Source organism: Hippocampus bargibanti, linkage group LG16, assembly GCF_051943395.1.
Source record: "Hippocampus bargibanti isolate YZ-2025 linkage group LG16, ASM5194339v1, whole genome shotgun sequence".
In the NCBI taxonomy this organism is placed as follows: domain Eukaryota; kingdom Metazoa; phylum Chordata; class Actinopteri; order Syngnathiformes; family Syngnathidae; genus Hippocampus; species Hippocampus bargibanti.
Genome location: NC_142749.1, coordinates 16,548,680 through 16,569,356, shown reverse-complemented (window position 1 = coordinate 16,569,356; position 20,677 = coordinate 16,548,680). Strand labels below are relative to the sequence as shown.

Sequence of the window (20,677 nt, the reverse complement as noted above, 5' to 3'; positions counted from 1 at the left end):
AAACTCAAAGTGGACTGGATTCCAGTGCTTTGGTTAGACTTCACCGAGCCATCGGTAAGATTTTTTTCATATTGCCCCTTATGTCGGGGGTGCAGATAGCAAATAGCTAGCAAATGATAATAATTAATAATAATAATAATAATACATTTAATTTCTAAGCGCCTTTCAAATCTCTCAAGGTCACTTTAATGTCATTTTAGCAGTTTGACCTCCTGAGAGTTTTCAAACGGACGGACGGTACTTTCCTTGAAGACATCTCAGCTCCTCAGTAACCTGGGGTGACGATCGCTCTTGGTCGATGATCAAGAATATATACCCGTGAGTACTGCATTATCAAAGCAGTTTTATTCAAAACTTATGTTTGAACAGCCTGTCGTCATGTCAGCTGCAAGAACCGATGCTTGAGAAAATTCGGGTTTGTGTTTTTATATTATCACTGTAATTCGGTGTCTTGTGTTTACGCTTTAGCTAACATGCCAAGTACAAATGGCGGTCCTTCGAAAGCCTTCACGTGTGATTCCAATCCGGCCGTAGTTGTTTATAAAAGTCTTTAGAATTTATAATTTGTATAAATGTTTACAATAACATTTTAAGTCAACCATACAAACAAAATGTCATCAGGATGTCGCGGTGATGTCGCCAAGTCGCCTCATCAGTTCTTCCAGCGTCTCCGTGTTCTGAGACTTCTCTTCCAAAAGCTCGTAGCGGAGGCTGGAGATGTCTTGCTTGATTTCCTTCAACTCGCCTAAACCAAATCACGATTTGGTCAAACTGGGGGTAACCTTCATGCCCGTTTAGGGCCGCCGGAGCTCACCTTCAGTGATTTCATCGCTCTCCCGGTCGGCTCGGGCTTTGATGATGTAACGCTTGATCAGACGCTTCATGATCTTCTACGGTTGTGTTCAATATGAGTCTTGTAGGACCAGACTCCCCCCAAAAAAATCATAGAAGGCGTTTCTGGTGTTGATACCTGATATCGGGAGGGACTTGACGAACCACTGAAAGCTGCATGCTTCTCATCACCTATCTGAAAATCAAATGGAGAACTAAAACATGGCGACGGCGACGAGAGTTTGGATTGTTGAAATCACCTTGTCGAGTTGTGTCTCGTGTTTGACGTCCCTTTTCCCTCTTGCGAACTGCATCGCCAGCGACTTGACCGCTTTGAACAAGCCCAACATTGACTTGGGACTCGGGACCAGGTTGAAAGGCACCGGTAGAGTTCGTCCCTCCTCAAAGTATGAGAACCATAATTTGGCTCGGGCGAACTTCCACTCCACATCAGCGTCATCCTGGTGGAACATGAGAGAAATGACACTTTTGGCGGCGGCGGCGGTGGTGTCATCTTCCCTTCAACCCACAAATGTGTACCCATGAACAGAACCTAAGCTCCAAAGCGTCCATCAACTGGGGTTCTTCCAGTTCTCCCCGTCATAAGCATGAGCAAATATCCGGATCTGTGAAAACCTCGATCTCCTGGAAGGAGCTGTTGATCATGGCGATGAGCATGTTGAGCAGCACGATGACCATGGTGACGTTGTAAATGCCGTACAGCACGTATCCGATGTTCTCGATGAACTTGTGCCCGTTGTTGATGACCACCGAGCGGACCTCGGACAGTCCGAATATGGCCCAGAACAGCGTCTTGAAGCTCTCCTCCAGGCTATCGTGTCAACAAACCGACACCATTTTTTAATGTCATTTCGGATACGGTCGCCGGATATCGGACAAACGTTGGTGGCTCACGTGGTGAAGGCATCGTTCTGCTTGACTCCCAGGTAGTGCGAATACAGGTTGAACATGCCGATCATGAAGGCCAGAAACACCAGCAGGAAGATGACCATGAACTTAAAAATATCTTTCACCGTCCTGCCCAGAGAGATCTGAAGAGGCCCTAAGTTCTCATTGGCCGGGAGGATGTACGCGATCCGGGAGAAGCTCAGAACCACCGCCACCGCGTACAGACCCTCGGAGACCAGTTGGGGATCGGACGGCAACCAGTGGATACGTGCTGCAAAAAAACATCAACAAGGTTGGAAGACCGCAGTTCTGCATGCCGTAACTGGGTAGAAAAGAAGTAAAACCGCTGTCACCCAGCGTGAAGTAGATGAGCTCTGGAGGCAGCGTGGCGTTTGTCCGGTTGCTGTAATGCACGTCGACCCTAGTCTGGGCAAAACTGGCGTGTCTCAGGGCGGAAAAGCGACAAGCGAAAGACGCTAGGAAAATCGCCAGCATCCCAAAGTCCAGAAAGTTCCACGGTTCTACCAGATACTCTCCGGGACCCAGACTCCATATTTCCTTCACCTCTGTCCAGATCATACCTGTAAACAGGAAGGGCCCGGTTTCATCTGTCCGTCAAATTTTACTCCCCCTTAATCGCGTAGTGGATCGCTAGACCCTATTCCAGTTGAATTTGGGCAGTAGACCCCATAACCTGTCTTATAAACCCAAACCTTCCCAGTACTGGATGGTCCTACCCACGACCCATGAGATGATGAGGATCTCCATCCAGGTGAAGGGCGTTGTAGTCATGCGATAGAGCACTCTTGGATCCGAGGCCAGTTCTGGCACATCGTGGTGGGTCATGTGGGGCAGCAATGCAGTTCCCGCAAAACGATCCGCGGCGTTCAGGATCAGCAGACCAAGGAAGATTGTAAAAGATGAGGCATGGGCAACAAACTTCATGAATGGGCTTCTCATCACGCGTCCCACCTGGATCCACAAAAACAAACGCAATCTGAGGTTGGGGACATTCGAACGGATTGATTTTTCCATAACACCCCGATCCTACTCTACTACACGGCGCGATCCAGTACGCCAAAGACAACCCTGGTAGCCCCGTCGCCACGGCCAGGACAACCAGTAGTTTGACGGCGGTGGTCTGTTGCCGCAGCCCAGGTAGGTTCTCATACCAGATACTTAGTAGCTGCTGTTGGCAGTTGGGATGGGCCACAAACTGAAAACGAATAATGATAGTGGCCATTGTTCGTGCTAGTTAACATAGTGCTAGCTAATTTAATCATTAGTTTTTTTCCCATCTGACCTTTTTCAGTTCATATTTGATGGCTAACTTGAGACGTGCGAGGGAAGGACGACTGGGTGGGTCGTAGCTGTCTTCGTAGTCTGTTTCTCCGTTTAATATGGCCTCTACCTCCTCGGTACTCCGGCAGAGGTCCAAGAGGCCCACTACAAAGTCCTTGCATTGGCTGGATAAGCGACAATAGTCGTTCTACAGCAAAAAAAAAACGAAATATGTGTGGGTTCCATAAGAAAAGACCAAGTGAAACACTTGTATACACACAAACGTCATGCGAAAATCGCACTTCAGATAAGGTTGAGGCTCTCGTTGTCGTTTACGTCTCCCACCTCCTTAGCTGGCAGTCAGTTTGACGCGGAGTAGAACGAGATGTTTATATCCTCAAAGATGAGACGATTTGAACGTCGTGTGTATCTTCAAACGTACCTTAAACTCCTTCTCGATGTTGGCTAGCATGCCCAACTCGTTGCTGAGCTCCAGCGCAGCCAGAACCGGATCCTCACTGGACAGGGACAGGTAAGCCGGACTGGCCAACCCGCGGTAGGCGTTGATACGAGAACGCGAGTGGCTGAAGGAGTCAAACTTTTGCTGGTAGTTGCACGAGTTGCATCCGCAGAAGTAATCGTGCGGCGACTCGATGCGAGCCCCTTTGCTGAGGAGCGTGTGGACGATCTCGTATTCCTGGCAGTGCGCTGCCAGGATCACGGGAGTCACGTCTTGAGAGAACCTGGCAAGGGTTATGTTACAAAATGAAGCTCGTCGACTATCTGGTCACAATTTTTACAAGTTGTTTCAAGACTCGATTCGCCCGCTGAATGACAGCGATTGACTTTGGCGCTCGAATCCAGGAAATCTTTGTCCTACCTCGTCCCGTCCTCATCATAGGCATAGAAGTCATCCAGGAAGTCCACTTGAGCTGGACTGGCTGTCAGACGATGGGCGTCCCGGAAAGATGGGTGCGCTAGTAGGGCCTCTGTGATACGGATATAGCCCTTACCTGTAATGTCCAGAATGTTATTCAGTCCCTCCATTTTGTAAAAACTGAATACCGTTGGGAGAATCACCTTTCTAGGTTTTGTTATGGCACCTTAAGACACTTGAACATAACGTTACGAGCTTTGGAGTAGGAAGTCCAGTCGAATCGTAGGTTGCTAACATTGTCATTTAGGTGACCGGGACCACTCCCCCAAAAAAATGGACTTCTTAATAGTGTAGATTTAGGGAGTACATTTGGAATATCAGAGTTAGTCCAGCATAAGGTTCAGCGTTAGCCCAGCATGGGGATATCAGGTTATGGAAAAGGCTAACGGACTAGCAAGAAGAGTTTTTATCTTACTGATGGCCAACAAGAGGGCGTCTCCCACCCGGGCCAAGTCCGGTCTTGCCAGCAGCAGCTCCGTCACTTCAAGGTGCTCGTTGGCCACAGCCAACTGCAGGGCGTTCTGACCCATGTAGTTGACCGTGTTGACGTTAAGATTCGGCACGTGCAGCAACATGCGGCGCACTTCGGGGATGTTTCCGTACTCGGCCGCCTCCAGGAAGCGCTGCTCCATCTCGGACGGACCGGCGGACGGTGCGGTGAACATGTTGGCCGGGCCCCTCAGGGCCTGCCGGCGCTTGGCGGCACTGAGACGAGCCCGTAGTTGACTCTGACTGTCAGAAGAGTTGTTTAAGACTTCTTCACTTCACCCCATTCCTCCAAAAAAGACTGAACTTTAATTTCATTTTAATATTCTCTACAGGTTACATAGCGGCGTGTCCGAACATGGTTGAAAATGAACACCAACGAGGTCAACTCACCCAGGCCATCGGTTATCCTCTGGGAAATCATCATACGCTAGCAAGTTGTCGCGACTTCTGGCCCGCGGACTGTCGTGGATCGGAGCGGTCGCCGCTTCCTGCCTGTAGCTCATCCCGGGAGTTCAGACCGTCTGACTGAGCGGCTCATCACACAAGTGAGAGGGTAGCTGACTCCCCCCTTCCAAACTCCCCCGAACCTCCCTTGTTTCATCCCTCCCCTCATGATAGGCTCCTCGAGAAAGCCTGCATCCTTCGGGTTTCTGGTAGCCTTATTCAATTGAAAATAGTAAAACGATCACAGAATACGATGTTTACAGGGCATTGCGCGACGTGTCATCGGGCAACGTAGGATTATCATCATATAATAATAATAACAATAATAATAATACATTTCATTTATAAGCGCCTTTCAAAACTCTCAAGGTCACTTTACAGTCACAGAATCAGTTTTTCGAATAGATAGAAAGTTAGCTGGCTAGCTAATTGATAACTAATAGCTGGCTAGCTAGATAGCTTATAGATAGCAAATAGCATATGGATAGCAAATATATAGCTAGATTGTTAACCAACTAGCTAGCTAATAGATAGCAAATAGTTATAAATGTGATGCAATGCTAGCTAAACGCGCCGGTTAGCCTTACGTCTCACTGTTACATAACAGCATGTCACGTAGCAACTGAAACGATCTCATTAATTGAAACCTTATTGAACAAAAGTAAATTATTCATTTAGTTATTCATTTAGGCGACATTTTAGTTACGGTTTCTTCTCTTATGAATTTGGGGAAACCATTAGAATTTTAGTCTCTTACACATATTACATACAGAACGCACAATAAACTAACAAATAACTAGGTTTCAAATCCGAAGTCAAAAATAATGACCGTTATTGTAGTTTACATGACACAATTTAAAATAGAATTTCACAAGTTTACGCTTACGCGGACCGAATATAATGATGCGGCGGGCCAGATTTGGCCCTCAGGCCTTGACTTTGACACCGGTGATGTCGTATAACATCATGTAACAAATGAATCATTGGAAAACGCCACAGAATGTCATTTAACATCATACATAATTTAGTCCAATGGAACATTTTACAAAATTGTAACTGATTAAAACATTGTTAGCTTTTTATATTTTTTTTTAAATCTACTTTAGCATGAATTCGTAGCGCTGTGCACACGTTGTATTCCATTCTCCCCCATGTGTTCCATACTGAATGTCTGCTATCCCCTTTAATAATCACATTGATGAAAACGTGTCGATTGCCCCCCCCAAAAAAAAAATACATCCCATAATTGTATTTTTCATCCGTTCATACACTGTACGGTTATTTTAAACTGCACTCCATGTGCGTGCGTGAACGCGCAGGGTTGACTGATAGTTGATGAACAGCAGATGAGATTCCTCCGGGGTCCAAATTCCCAGCAGACTTTGCTTCCTGTGTCCTCCCACCCCTGCACAGATCGGTTGTCTACTGTGGGAAAACGATTTCAAACTGTGCTGGGGGGTGGGGGTGGGGGGTGTCGCGGTGGCACTTGCACCCACTGCTTTCTTAAGGTAATAGTTTTTTATTTTATTTTATTTTTTCCCCCACCTAATATATATGTTTTTACTGCAGTGACTCAATGATGACATGGCATCAGCGGGAGAACATCTGATAAGGCCTCTGATGTGCACGATTGTGCCCCCACCACCCACACCCCCAGATGCCTTTTAAGGGCCCGATTGGTAAAGATAACACACTTTAAACTATTTTTTTATGGTGTCAAGTGGAATGCAAGAGAAAGGGAGTGGGGGGGGGGGGGTGCGAAGCGTGATTTGTTCAATGCGTGAGCGGAACATATGCCCCCCTTTTGTCAATGTAAACACTGTAAAACGTCCAGTGTGTATATCTTTTTAATGGGCTGGCTAGCGTCACTTATAATGCCATGATGTATTCTAAAATACTTCCTGTACTTTAATGTGATGTATTTTTAAAAAAAATCTACTTGATTTACACAACTTAACATAAATACCGTATTTTCTGCGCTACAAGGCGCACCTAGTTATCTAGCTAGCTGTCTATTTACTATCTAGTTGGCTAGCTATCTAGCTAGGTATCTGTTAGCTAGCCCACTATCTAGATTGCTGGCTATCTAGCTAGGTACCTGTTGGCTATCGATTGGCTAGCTAGCTAGCTAGCTTTCTATCTATTTGAGTTACTCCCGGGTTCAGTGAACGCTGGCGCATGTGGCTGCCGCTGCTCACCCGCAGAAAAAAACTTATCATGTGACTCTAAAGTAACCTTGAGAGTTTTGAAAGGCGCTTATGAATGAAATGTATTATTATTATTATAAAAGAAATGTTTTTTTCAAAAGCTGACCATGTATGGAAAACATTTTAAAATATGTGCATTCATTAAAGGTGCCCCTTATAATGCGGTGCACCTTATGTATGGAAACATTTTTAAATATTTCATTTGTTTTGAAGGTGCGCCTTATAGTCCACAAAATACTGTACCATGTCATAAACTACTTATCGTAACTATCGTATCGAAAAATATGGCGAATTTTAATACGGATAAATGAAACGTGGCTTCATGTCTTGACCTGTCGATCATATGCTCATTTATGGAATCATATGTAGCGTATGAGAGAATATGAAGCCTCAGTTTGTTGCTGTATGGTAAACAGCGCCATCTGCTGGACAAAAGTCGCCCTGTTCAAGCACATTTTTTGAGGGGGCAAATACTGTACATATATTTGAAACGTCATCTCGAATGTTTTTTAAATTTTGTTATTTAAGTCTTGTATGTTCCAAAATATTGCCGTTGCAGTTAAACGCAAATAAAGCTAACAATATAAAATGTTCATTTTTGATGTCATGTGTTGCTAGGCAGATTTGGATTATTCCCCACTTTGATTTCCTCGCAAAGCGGTTCCTATTTTCCCCTGTCAGATCAAGTTTTTTTTCTCCTTCCTTCTTCCCCCTCCCCCCATTCCTTTATTTGTGGTCTACCCCACTCATAAATTCCCATGACGCCATTCCCTGAAAAGAGCCATACCGTGACCGAGCAACTTGCTCAGGGTTCAGGGTTATGGTGTCTCAGTCAATGGTTTGGATCAAGATTCGGTTTGGATCGGAATGTTAGTTAGACCTTGGAGGTTTTTTGGGTTATCGTTTGGGTTCAAGGGGTGATGGGTTTTGGGACTTGATTTTATTCTGGGTTATGGTGAAAAGTTTTACAAAAAAAGATGTGACCGGACTGACCCAAAAGCAGATATGGAGACACTAAATTGAGTTGTTTTCGGATTGTGGTTTGGATTGTCAATTATGGTGAGTTTGGGAGTTTGTGTTACACTTGTCGTGGGTTACGGGTTTGCATTATTTTGAGTAGGTTGTCGTGTGTCAAGGTTCCCTAGAAAGGCTCTTCCACTCTGAATAAGACGCACAGACAACTTGTGGTTGGGTGCGTATTCCCATTCATGGAAACCAGATGTGAAAGGGAAACATGGCGGTTTGATTTTTAACACAACCCCCCACACCCCTTCCCCCTTTCCTCTTCCTCTCTCTCTCTCTCATTCATCGTGACAGCCACGCGTCACATTTCTTCACTGGGATGGAAAAGGACGCCTGTAGGGTCCGACTAAAATCTCCCCTTAACTGGGCCATTAAAACGGAAAGCGGGAGAACATTCCGGAGTCCAGATGGAGACGCTCACCTCTTTGGAAAAGAAAACAACCTAGTGAAAGATGGCGAATGCTGTGGAATGCGCAGTGCAAGTCAACAGGGGCCACATAGTTTAAGGAGCCCCACAAATGGGGGGTTTGCACAACCACGTGTGTCCTCTGTTGTGTGCCAAGCGTGGTGGATGAACACCAGCTGTTAGCTTAGCATTACTCCAAGCAGTGGCAAACATTTACCTATAACGCCAAATTCCCTATTTTTTTGTGTGTTTCAGGCCAGAGAAGGATTCATTTTTATTGTTGGCCATTTTGTGGCGTTTATGTCAGCTAGCTTAATAATAACTCCAGTCTTGATTATTCATCAGTGTCATTGGAGGCTAAACAAGGCCATGTCACGTTTTTGTTCAGATTAAAGATAGGATATACATTTAAAGGTACATACAGTACATGGTACTCATTTTGGCTAGCTAGTTTTTGGTTTTGGCGAGCTAGTTTGTTAAGCTAACAGCCACGAATTAATTATATGGAGAAAGGTCCATTTCTTTTTTTGGGGAGCAAGGGGTGGCTGTTTAAAAATAAAATAAACACTTAATATAATAATAATACATTTCATTTATGTGTCCAAGACAGTTTATTCAGTGTATGTGAGTTAGTTTTTCGTCTTTCGCGTGAATTACGCTAACGCAGCTAATTGGTCTTCCTCGTTGGCTAAATAATAATCTCGTATAGTTTAGCTAGCTAGGAAGAGTCAAGCTTGGGGGGGGTTGAAATATCTTTTTACAAACGTTAATTCGTTTTCAAAACTATTAATTCACGTTCACCCATTAAACGGTTTTTATTTCACCTTAATATTCGGAGAAAAAATATGTCGTATTTTGTTAAAATAGTGTTCGAGTGTTTTTTTTAAACATGCAGTGCGCGTGTTTTCCACCAGAGGGTGCAATTCGTATGTCCGCTTCACCCAAACGAAGCGGATGTTTCCTTTCGGTGTAATTTTGTTCCTTAAATAAATTATAGAGGGGGAAAATACTTTCTCGTTTAACTTTAATTTAGTTAAATATTTTAATCGGATAAGGATGGCATGTTTTGTCCATTTTAAGCGGTTTGTTGTCATTTCTTGTTGCTTTTTTCGGCGTCGTTCTGCCCCCAAAACGCATCCAAACACAACACTCCATATTGTGTCATACCGTGACGAAATCGTCGTTTTATTTTTTATTTTTTTTTTTGGAGTGCGAAAGTTTAGTGCAGCGGCGGCTTTAAAAAGGCTGCAACCCCGCCCATGCGCACTATCACAGGAACGTAGATGTGCACGCGCACGAAAAGTTTGCTAGAGTCGTCGTGATTTGTTCCACGCACTTTGTTCCACTACGCGCTGCGTGGATTTCTTTCTTTGAAGAGAGGTGGCATTCTGTTTTTGTTCTTATTCTTGTACCCCGACACCACTCACCCCGAACCTGAGCGTGGATCTCCACAAAAAGATTTCGGGAGACGGACTGTCTGCGTGAAGGTATGTGGAACGCATGTTGTGTGACTTTTAGCGATATTTTTTTTCTCTCCACACACCCACGCACTTTCTCCCGTGTCGATTCCGTGTTTGTAAATAACTTCTAAATAAGTTCTGATTAAGTTCAGATGGGGTGTGGGGACACCAGACCAAAGTGGGGGTCGTCTGGGGGGGAGTAGTGTAAACAATCCAATCCCCGCGTCACGCATTGTCTCGCAACTTTTACCTCATTCCACGCCTCCGTGACGTCACCGCGTATTCTTAATCTTGATGTGTTGTTTTGCAGCTTTTTTTTTTTTTTGGGTTGTTGTCAATCGCGTGACCAGAGCACAGGAAATAGAAAAAAAAAGCTACCCACATGGACGCGCACCGTGGCGGCGGTAGCGCGCCCCCGGCCGGCCAGCAAGTGGTCCACGTCCGCGGCGACTCCCAGAGCGAGTTGGAGGCCCTGTTCAGCGCCGTCATGAACCCGCCGAAGGCCGGCCAGCAACCGGCGTCGCTGCCCATGAGGATGAGGAAGTTACCCGACTCCTTTTTCAAGCCTCCGGACCCCCGTTCGCACTCTAGACAAGTATGGAACTGTTCTTTGTGTAACCCGGATGATTGTAAACATTGCCATTCAAGTGTATCAATAAGTGGTCAAAACTAGAGACCATTTTGCATTACCTAGAAAAGTAATACTACTACTACTACTCATAATAATAATAATACATTTAATTTTTAAGCGCCTTTCAAAACACTCAAGGACACTTTACAATCATGGGATTTTTTTTTTTTTTGTGGGGGTGAGCAGTGGCAGCCATTCACGCCAGCGTTCACTCTACCCGGAAGTAACACAGTAGCAAAGTTATGAAAGGAAGCGGAAAGGAAACAAAAAATAAATAAATAAAAAAAAATAATATGACACAAAGACACAGTCATTCATTCTTCAGCAGCGGAAAAAAAAAATAGGTTGGCAAGATATATTTAAACACAATAAAATAAAATAGAATTAAACACATTAAAACAAAATATAATCAAATAAAAACATTAAAATACATTGAAATAAAACAAGATACAATAAAATAAATTAAAATGCCTTAAAATGAATAAAATCAATTATAATACAGTGATCTTGGCTTACAAACTTAATTGGTTCCCAGACAGAGTGTGTAAGGTGAAAAGTGTGTATCTCAAAAATTAATTTCCCATAGGAAACCATTAAAATGAGAATAATCCGTTCCGCCTTATTTTGACCCCTTATCCTACTTGAAGCCCTAATCCTGTTTTAAGCGCCTAAATTGGACCTCATATTTGTTGTTGAAGCCCTAATTTGTAAACCATCTTGGTTTGAAAACCAAATTCAACTTTTAACTTCACCTGAAAAAAAACTACATAATTATTAAAATCACAAACTTGAAATTCTAAACTTGTCTTGAAACCTTACCACTGATTTGAAATATTAACCTGAGTCCCCAATCCTTTCTTGAATCCCCAATTTGAAACCCTGACCTTATTTTGAAATCCATATTTAAAAACCCAACTCAAATTTGAAGCCTTAACTCATTCACTGCCATGTTAAAATTTATTCGGGAATTCCCAATTTTGTTCTGGTTATGTTTTGTTCTTGCGGGGGGTGCCGCTAAAGCGCTTGTCAGACCTCTGGCAATGTTTTTTTTCCCCTTTCTATGAGGATCAACGCATCCTTGTCAGCAGTGTATCAAGGACGTCATGGTGGAATGTGTACGTCTACGAGAAGCTAAATGTTGAAAGCAAACACTTGCTGTTGTTAGTGTTATATAAATCAATATGTATGGATTGTATTGCCTTTTGTACAGCCACCCCCATTTCAAGCTCAGATAACTCCAGACCCATTTAATTTAGGAATTAACTATTTTTTTTCTGACGAAAGAAGACAATCTAAGGATTTTTACGCTGCATTGAATGTTTATGTAGTCGTAAAACTCAATATTCTGAGCGTCGTGCAATTTGAGTGAAAATGACAAAAACCCTGGCACTGAAGTGGGACATTTTTTGCACATTGTCTGGCAATGAATGAGTGAATTGGAAATGCTAAACCGGATTTGAAATTTAAATCTGAAGCACCGATCTTGCAGAAAAATCCTAACAGTGTCTTCAAATCCTAATTCTACTTTGCCAAATGCCAAAATTGAAGCCATATGGACGCCAAATCCCAAATTAAAAACCCACTTGGTGCTTGAAACCCTACTCAGGCTTAAAACATGAAACCCTATCATGTCTTGTACACCAAATTTGAAACCCCAATTTCGATTCTACAACTGTTTTTCTTCCACGTCAGGCCAGTTCAGACGGCGGCGCGTGCGCGTCCCTTACGCCCCATCACGTGCGCGCTCATTCCTCGCCCGCTTCACTCCCCGTCAACATACCCGACGCGGCATCCCTGGCCGTGGCAGCCGCCGCCGCCCCACCCGTCATACCCGACGATGTCCCGTTGCCGCACGGCTGGGAGATGGCCAAGACGCCCACCGGACAACGATACTTCCTCAAGTAAGCGCAAACCTGGTTTGAAACCCTAATCCGGTTTTAGTAGGAAATGTAATTTGAAACGTTGTGTTGAAGCGCCACTTAGAAACCATAATCCTGTCTTTGAAACTATCTTTCAAAGACAAGATTTTCAAATTAAAACTTGAAGTGTGTTTTAAAAACCCTAATTTGAAACCGGAATACTGTCTTGACACTCAACATAACAATAGCTGTCTGGCTAGCTATCTAGTAGTAAGTACCTCAACCCCTCCCCAATCACCCCCAAAATTGCATTATAGTATACGTTTTGGGAAGTTTTTGTTCAATGTAGCATTTTTTTAGTTATCTGTTAGCTATAGCTATCTAGCTAGCTAGCAATCTCGATAGCTATCTATTAACAATCTATTATATACAGTATATACCTAGCTAGCTATCTCAATAGCTATCTATTAGCTAGCTAGCTAGCTAGTTTTCTTTCTATTTGAGTTATTTCCAGGTTGAGTGAACGCTGGCGCGTGTGGCTGCCGCTGCTCACCCAAAGAAAAACATATCCTGTGACTGTAAAGTGACCTTGAGAGTTTTGAAAGGCGCTTAGAAATGCATTGCATAATGCATTATTATTATTATTATTATTATTATTGAAAACCTTGTCTTGAAACTATCTTTCAAAGACGGATTTTCAAATTAAAACCTCAACTGTTTTAAAAACCCTAATTTATCATTCAAAAGCGGATTTTCAAATTAAAACCTGAACTGTTTTAAAACCCCCTAATTTGAAACCAGAACACTGTCTTGACACTCAACATTGAAAACCTTAATCCTGTCTTGAAACCTGATTTTACACTCTAATGGAGTTTTTGAACATAATAATAATAATAATAATACATTTAATTTATGAGTGCCTTTCAAAACTCTCAAGGTCACTTTACAGTCACAGGATAAGCTTTTTCTGTGGGTGAGTAGCGGCAGCCACACGCGCCAGCGTTCACTCAACCCAGAAGTAACTCAAATAGCTAGCTAGCTAGCTAATACATACATTACAATGTTAGCACTGTGCCTTGAAACCTTCAATTAAGGCATTACACTAACCTTGCCTTGAAACCCCAATTTGAAGCCTTACCCTCATCTTGAAACCCCAATCCAGCGTTCAAACTTCAAAAACCACAACCCCGGTTTGAAACCTTACATTGAGGCACCAGCATCCATTGTTGAAACTCTAATTGTCTCTTAAAACCCTAACCTTGTCTCAAAACCCCTAACATGAAACCCACCTTGAAACCTTAATCCTATGTTTTTTTTTTTAAAGCCCTAACCGGTTTTGAAACCCTAACATGGATGCACGATTCTGGTTTGAAACCACAATCCCGGTCTTGAAACCTTATCTGAAAATCCCTTTTTTTTTTAACAAAAACCTAACCCTCTATTTCTTAACACCTTGTTAGCCAAATGCTTGAAACCCTACCAATGTCCCAAAACAATCGCAACGTAGCTCTCTGTTGTTCACTCAAATAACAAAATGGCAAATTGTTGTGACTTGCAAGTCGCTCACGTGCACACGCCTGTGCACGCACGTGCACTCTTGCCATACTGGTCAATCCAGTCTTGGTTTCTTCAAGTCATTGTTGCAACTCTTTTTTTTTTTTTTTTTGGCGTGTGCGTGCAGCCACCTGGACAAGACCACCACCTGGCACGACCCCCGATTGGCGCAGCTCCAGTCGGCCGCTCCGCCGCCGCCGCCGCCACCCCCGCCGCCGCTGCAGCCCAGCCCGTCGCCCGCCCACGCCCACTCCTTAAGCAACCCCACCACGGGCACCACCGCGTCGCCCAACTGCAATCCAGACGCAGGTATGCTTTCCAAAATACTTGCAAGGAACAAAGTCAGCCAAAACATCACATGGTAGGAACGAGCGCGATGGGCTTTACCGATTGGTTCGATTTCTTGGCGGCCATCGCGTATGACGCAATGATTTTCTGGTCGTTTGCCAAACACGAATCAACTTCCTTCGACGCTAGACATCAAATATCGCGCAAGTTGGTAAACGAGTGACGTTCTGGGTTGTCGTGAATCGAACTTTGGGGAAGCGGTTGTACGTACTTTAATGACAGTGGACCGTCATTTAGTAAGCTTTATTCGATTTGTGCATAGTTTTACAATATTTGAGCTCTTTCCATATATATTAATACAGTAAAGTCTCGTTATATCGATATCGGATATATCGATAGTCCCGGTTATATCGATACTATTTCTATGCACGCACGGAGAAAATTACATGCAAACAGGGTCGGATATATCGATAGTCCCGGTTATATCGATATTTTTCGGACTCCCTTGAATATCGATATAACGAGACTTTACTGTATATATATAATCCATATATATTTCCATATAATTAATATTTAACTCATTCACTGGCAGTCGATGTACAAAAATGTGTCCACTCCAGTGCCAGGGTTTTTGTCATTTTCACTCATATTCCAGGACCCACCGAATACTGAGTTTTAGGACAACATGAATATTCATTTCGGTGTATGAAACCTTAGCGTCTCTTCTTTCATCAGAAAAAAAAAAGAGTTAATTCCTAAGTGATATTGTATCTGGAGTTATCTGAGATTTAAATGGGGGCAACTGTACACAATACAATACGTACATATTGATTTCTATAGTGCTTTAACAACAGTGGAAGCTGTAACAAAGCGCTAACATGGACAAAAGGCAAACGCTGCCCCGTTTTTGAAGGGAAAAAACATTTCCAGAAGTCTGACCAGTGCTTTATCAGCACCCCCCCCTGGAAGAAAAGGCAAAACCCAAACAAATTCGGGAACGGCGCTCCACGTCATGCTTATAAATTCGGGAATGGCAATGAATGAGTTAGCGTGTTGTTTTTTGGATTTATTTTTTTCATACAGCACACAAATTAAAAAAAAAAAAATAATGAAAAAAACAATAGAAATAAAAATAATAATTTTTGAAAAAAATTATAAACTATCAAACAATCTCACTCCGAAAATTACATCCAGCAATCTTTATTTAAAATAAATAAATAAATAATACATTTGATTTCTAAGTGCCTTTCAAAACTCTCAAGGTCACTTTACAGTCACAGGATACATTTTTCTGGGGGTGAGCAGCGGCAGCCACATGCGCCAGCATTCACTCAACCTGGAAGTAAACAAATTAAGCACTATTAACTCACCTTGAGAGTAAACAGGCCATTTAATAGCTTGGTGATGCTTAATAATCATAATAATCATTATTAATAATAATAATAATAATAATAATAATAATAATAATAATAATAATAATAATAATAATAATTAATTAATAATTAATAATAATCCATTTCATTTATAAGCGCCTTTCAAAACTCTCAAGGTCACTTTACGGTCACGGGATAAGTTTTTTTTTTTTTTTTCTTGTGGGTGAGCAGCGGTAGCCACACGCGCCAGCGTTCACTTAACCCGGAAGTAACTCAAATAGACAGAAAGATAGCTAGCTAGCTAGCTAGCTAATAGATAACCAGCTAAGCAGCTAGATAGGTAGACAGCTAATAGATAACTAGGTAGATAGCCAATAGATAGCCATTGAGCCAGCTAGATAGCCAGATAGCCAGCCAATAAATTTATTATTATTATTATTATTATGTAGTATTTATCTATTATTTACATTTTTTTAAGGCGGGCTGAGGGGCTAAATTGTTCACTACTTATGCCTAATGTAAATTGACTGCAGCCACACAATCTAAAGGCCATCCCTGTACCCGACGAATACTTTGTAGTTTCATGCGGTGTTTTCTTTCTCCACAAAAATTAGCTCGGACGGCATTTGTAAATATAATAATCTAGAATTTAAAATAAAATATAGAAAGGAAAAAGAAGAAAGGGGCTCATCTAGTGCATCTTTTGCTCATGTGTGCTCTCGCTGCTGTTCAGGTGGGCTGCCTGATGGCTGGGAGCGAGCCGCCACTGCCGAAGGGGACGTGTACTACATCGATCACGTAAATAAGAGCACCACGTGGCTCCACCCGCGTCTAGGTAGCGCCGCCATAGTCCACTATTCTTTTTTTTTTATTTTTATTTTTTTTTTATTTGGGTCTGCTGAGGTTCTTTACCGCAAACGAAAAAAGGTCCCTAGGGAAAAAAAAAAATAAAAAAAATAAAATGATTTAAGAAAATGATTTTTTCTTCTTTATGGATTTTGTAAGTTATTTTTTTTTTGCATGTTTTTTTTTTATTTTTATTCCAGGCTTGCTGAGCTTGGTGACGCAGCAACGGAAGGAGAAAGAAAGACTGCAATGCAAGCAACAAATGCAAATCAACACACAGGTTATATATAACAAATGTTCCCCCGTCAAAATTTTTATTTATTTTTTATTATTATTATTATTATTATTATTATTATTATTATTATTATTATTTATCTCACTAGCTATCTAGCTAGCTACCTACCTAGCTACCTATTTGCTATCTAGCCTCTTTCATCTAGAACTGCTTCATGTCACAAAGAGGGTACAGAAAGTGCTGAAGAATGAATGACTACCCTTGCCAGAGGTCTGACCAGCGCTTTATCGACACCCCCCTGCAAGAAAAACTAAAACCCGAACAATTTCGGGAATGGCGGTGAATGAGTTAATAATGATTATAATAATCATAATACATTTCATTTCTAGGCGCCTTTCAAAAATCTCAAGGTCACTTTACAGTCACAGGAATAGTTTTTCTGAGGGTGAGCAGCGGCAGCCACACGCCCCAGCGTTCACTCAACCTGGAAGTAACTCAAATAGATAGAAAGCTAGCGAGCTAGCCAATCGATAGCTAACAGAGACCCAGCTAGATACCTAATAGATAGCTAGCTAGCTAGCCAACCAGATAGCTAATAATAATAATAATACATTTCATTTCTAAGCACCTTTCAAAACGCTCAATGTCACTTTACAGTCACAGGATCAGTTTTTTTTTTCCAGGGGGGCAGCGGCAGCCACACGCGCCAGCGTTTACTCAACCCGGAATAACTCAAATAGATAGAAAGCTAGATAGCTATATAGCTAATAGATAGTTAGCTATCCAGTTAAGAGGCGGGGCATGTCACATTGTGTGTTGTGAGCTGTGGTTGACAGCAGCCTCGTTGTTTATATATTTTTTTTAAAAGCGGACATTTTGAATTTTGGTTTTTCATCCATTATAGGACACCACCGGAGGAGGAAGGAACCCAATGTCAACCGCTATGGATGATGACAGGAACACGCTAGCTCCATCTACAGATATCAGGATCCGAGCTCCTACCTACGAGCCCACGCTGAACGGGTGAGCGTCGCCGCCTTCCTCGTCTTTCTCATCTTCCTCGTCGTAACGGTTTCCTTATTTGGATTCCGGCGTTAGCGGCGCTCACTCGCGCAACGAGAGCACCGACAGCGGTCTGAGCGTCAGCAGCCTGCCGCGTTCGTCCGACCTGGCGCTCGCTTCTGTGGATCACATGGACACTGGTAAAGCCCGTTCTCAAATACTGGAATGCTAACATGTAGCCTAGCATGCTAACAATATAATAATAATAATAAATAATACATTTCATTTCCAAGCGCCTTTCAAAACTCTCAAGGTCACTTTACAGTCACAGGATCAGTTTTTCTGCGGGTGAGCAGCGGCAGCCACAAGGCGCCAGCGTTCACACAACCCGGAATAACTCGAATAGATAGAAAGTTGGCTGGCTAGCTAATCGATAACTAATAGCTAGCTAGATTGCTGTCTAGCTATCTAGCTAGCTGTCTAGCTAGGTAGCCAGCTCGCTAGCGAATAGATAGCAAAATGAATGTTTATGTAGTTCTAAATAATAATAATAATACATTTCTTTTCTAAGCGCCATTCAAAACTCAGGGTCACTTTACAGTTACAGGATCAGTTTTTTGTGGGTGAGCAGCGGCAGCCACACGCGCCAGCGTTCACTGAATCCGGAATAATTCAAAAAGATAGATAGATAGATAGATAGATAGATGGATAGATAGCCAGCTAGCTAATGTTTCCTGACTCAAATAGCTAGCTAGCTAGAGAGCTAGCTATTAGCAATATAGATAGGCTAGCTATTTGAGTCAGGAAACATATTAGCTAGCTATCTAGCATTCTATTAGCTAGCTAGCGTTCTATCTTTTTGAATTATTCCAGGCTAGAGAGCTAGCTTTTAGCAATATAGCTAGCTAGCTAGCTACATGGGTAAAAAAAAATCGATCAACGTGATAGGTGGTTCTCTGGTACTTTGAGAATGAGTTCAAACAATGGCTAATATGCTAAAATCCAGAAGCTCCTGTATTTTGTTTTTCTACTTCTTTCTTTCCTTTCCTCTTCCTTTCATTACTTTGCTGCTGTGTAAGGCACTTAGAAATTAAATGTATTATTATTATTATTATTATTATTATTATTATTATTATTATAAAAATCGCTTCGCTAAAATGCTAACATCACTTGATAATGAAAAAAAAAAACGAACCTTCCGTCATAGGTGAGTGCGGCGAGTCGTCAAATGTACAAGACTCGATGCCGGCCATGAGCGAGAACGAGGAGCTGATGCCCTGCATCCCGGAGGGTTTGAGTTCGGACCTCCTGATGGACATGGACACGGTTCTGTCCAGCTCGCACATGGACAGGGACAGCCTTCTCACCTGGCTATGAAGACGCCATTTTGTGTCTTCTTCCGAGAACACTTTTTGTGTGGATTGTTGACACTAACACGTGAGAGACTTCCATTTTGTCAACTTGTGACCAACGGCCAGCGCTACGCTACGCTACCCCCTGGTGCCCTTGAAATAATCTCACCGCAGGGGGTAAGACGCTCATTCTCTTGGGAAGGTTTTCAAAATGGGGTCAGGATGCTCATCGGAGGTGCTACAGCGACACTCGGGGCATGTTGCGTTTCCAATATACAGTGATACCTTGGCTAATGAACTTAATTGGTTCCCAGACAGTGTGTAAGGCGTGTGTGTATCTCAAAAATAAATTTCCCATAGAAAACCATGAAAATGAGAATAATCCGTTCCCAGGTCCCCATAAAACATAATTTTCTAAATTCTCTAAGCCTTAAAACTACACAACACATACCTTATTTTATGTATAATAAATGTGCTATGATATTATAATTAAAGAAATAAACTGTACTGGATAATAAAGTCGTTTTATTTACCTTTGTGATGGTCGATAGCTTGATGGAATGGAGTCAGCATTACACACTTGATGAGGGACATAATCTTATGTCGACTGCCTGTCTTTAATCTTCAAACCACGCCCCCCAACTGCTGCGTTCTTGACCAATCACGTGGCTTTAACCGAAGACTGGAGGCGGGGAATAGAGGACAAAAACAGTCGGCTCCCATTTTGTTGTTAAAAGATCAGGCTCGTTCGCGAACGACACATCACTCATTGAGGCAGCTCTCTGTATGAAAAAAAGTTCATATGCCAAGGTAAAAATTTCATAAGCCAAGGGGTTTGTAAACCGAGGTATCACTGTACAAGTCGTCGGATGTCTTAGTAAATAAAAAAATAAAAATCTGCACCATGCTAATTTTTCACACCTTGCACAAATTAAACTGAGTCTCTAACCAGAGGCACAATCACAAAATGAAGGGTTGTTTCATCTTTAATTTTGCCAAGTAACTACGGATTTGATGTAAATGTTGTAGGTTTCTTGTCCTGAGGGCCATTCCTAATCTTTCTCTCCCCAGGGGGTCCAAATATTAGGAATTGAATGCACTGATTGAAGTACTACCAGTTGTTTCAAATATTCTGGTTTAGCCTTCGCGCCATGTTGTCCTAGGCGGCCATTTTAAAGCAATTGTTACTTCTGAACGTACACTACAATCATTTACCTAGGCAAAAACATCAAATGAAGACTTTTTTGTTGTTGTTGTTAAAGGCCACTTAATGAAGCAATAACTAATTGTCGAAGTTACGATGTGCTTTTAATCTGGTTTTTACGCATATTATTCATACACCCTTCAGTGCGACGTTAGCTTATTTGTTTTTAGGATGATGCATGACACTCCCCCACCTTATGACTATATATGTAACATAATGAGCTTTTATTATCTATTTACAGAGTTGTGTACCTTTTTATGCATGCCGTTCATCTATCCAGTTTATTCTCACTAATTGTTTGAACTACATAATAAACGTTCAAGAACTACAAATCGTGGAAGTCGCT

At 42.3% G+C, this 20,677-nt stretch overlaps 2 protein-coding genes across 9 annotated transcripts; one reads left to right on the top strand and one right to left on the bottom strand.

The window, feature by feature from the left end:
- Positions 1–329: 329 nt before the first annotated feature.
- Positions 330–4,977, bottom strand: trpc6a (transient receptor potential cation channel, subfamily C, member 6a). 7 transcript variants are annotated; one of them, XM_089017566.1, is made up of 14 exons: positions 4,838–4,977; positions 4,374–4,690; positions 3,902–4,034; positions 3,464–3,764; positions 3,044–3,229; positions 2,792–2,956; positions 2,454–2,712; positions 2,094–2,321; positions 1,747–2,011; positions 1,468–1,663; positions 1,092–1,292; positions 971–1,027; positions 815–890; positions 330–745 (listed from the first exon to the last, which is right to left on the bottom strand). In XM_089017566.1, the coding sequence occupies exons 1-14, from the start codon at positions 4,948–4,950 to the stop codon at positions 618–620; spliced, it is 2,625 nt and encodes an 874-aa protein (XP_088873692.1). In that variant the 5' UTR covers positions 4,951–4,977; the 3' UTR covers positions 330–617. The 7 variants fall into 7 exon arrangements, 5 of the variants coding, with proteins under 5 accessions (XP_088873692.1, XP_088873693.1, XP_088873691.1 ...); XM_089017567.1 differs by having other exon boundaries at positions 2,478–2,712; XM_089017565.1 differs by having other exon boundaries at positions 2,482–2,956.
- A 4,901-nt stretch (positions 4,978–9,878) lies between these two features.
- Positions 9,879–20,663, top strand: LOC148886741 (transcriptional coactivator YAP1-like). 2 transcript variants are annotated; one of them, XM_089017570.1, is made up of 9 exons: positions 9,879–10,014; positions 10,298–10,582; positions 12,311–12,519; positions 14,159–14,340; positions 16,426–16,527; positions 16,739–16,818; positions 17,678–17,796; positions 17,872–17,975; positions 18,983–20,663. In XM_089017570.1, the coding sequence occupies exons 2-9, from the start codon at positions 10,370–10,372 to the stop codon at positions 19,150–19,152; spliced, it is 1,179 nt and encodes a 392-aa protein (XP_088873696.1). In that variant the 5' UTR covers positions 9,879–10,014; positions 10,298–10,369; the 3' UTR covers positions 19,153–20,663. The 2 variants fall into 2 exon arrangements, with proteins under 2 accessions (XP_088873696.1, XP_088873697.1); XM_089017571.1 differs by lacking the exon at positions 16,426–16,527.
- The last annotated feature ends 14 nt before the right edge of the window (positions 20,664–20,677 follow it).

Coding starts and splice junctions, on each gene's coding strand:
- trpc6a (XM_089017565.1), bottom strand. CDS start 4,950: ATGAGCTACAGGCAGGAAGCGGCGACCGCTCCGATCCACGACAGTCCG. Junction 2,322..2,481: donor TCCTCATCATCTCATGGGTC/GTGGGTAGGACC, acceptor TCCTGTTTACAG/GTATGATCTGGACAGAGGTG. Junction 1,664..1,746: donor CAGAACGATGCCTTCACCAC/GTGAGCCACCAA, acceptor TTGACACGATAG/CCTGGAGGAGAGCTTCAAGA.
- LOC148886741 (XM_089017570.1), top strand. CDS start 10,370: ATGGACGCGCACCGTGGCGGCGGTAGCGCGCCCCCGGCCGGCCAGCAA. Junction 17,797..17,871: donor TACGAGCCCACGCTGAACGG/GTGAGCGTCGCC, acceptor TTCCGGCGTTAG/CGGCGCTCACTCGCGCAACG. Junction 17,976..18,982: donor TGTGGATCACATGGACACTG/GTAAAGCCCGTT, acceptor CTTCCGTCATAG/GTGAGTGCGGCGAGTCGTCA.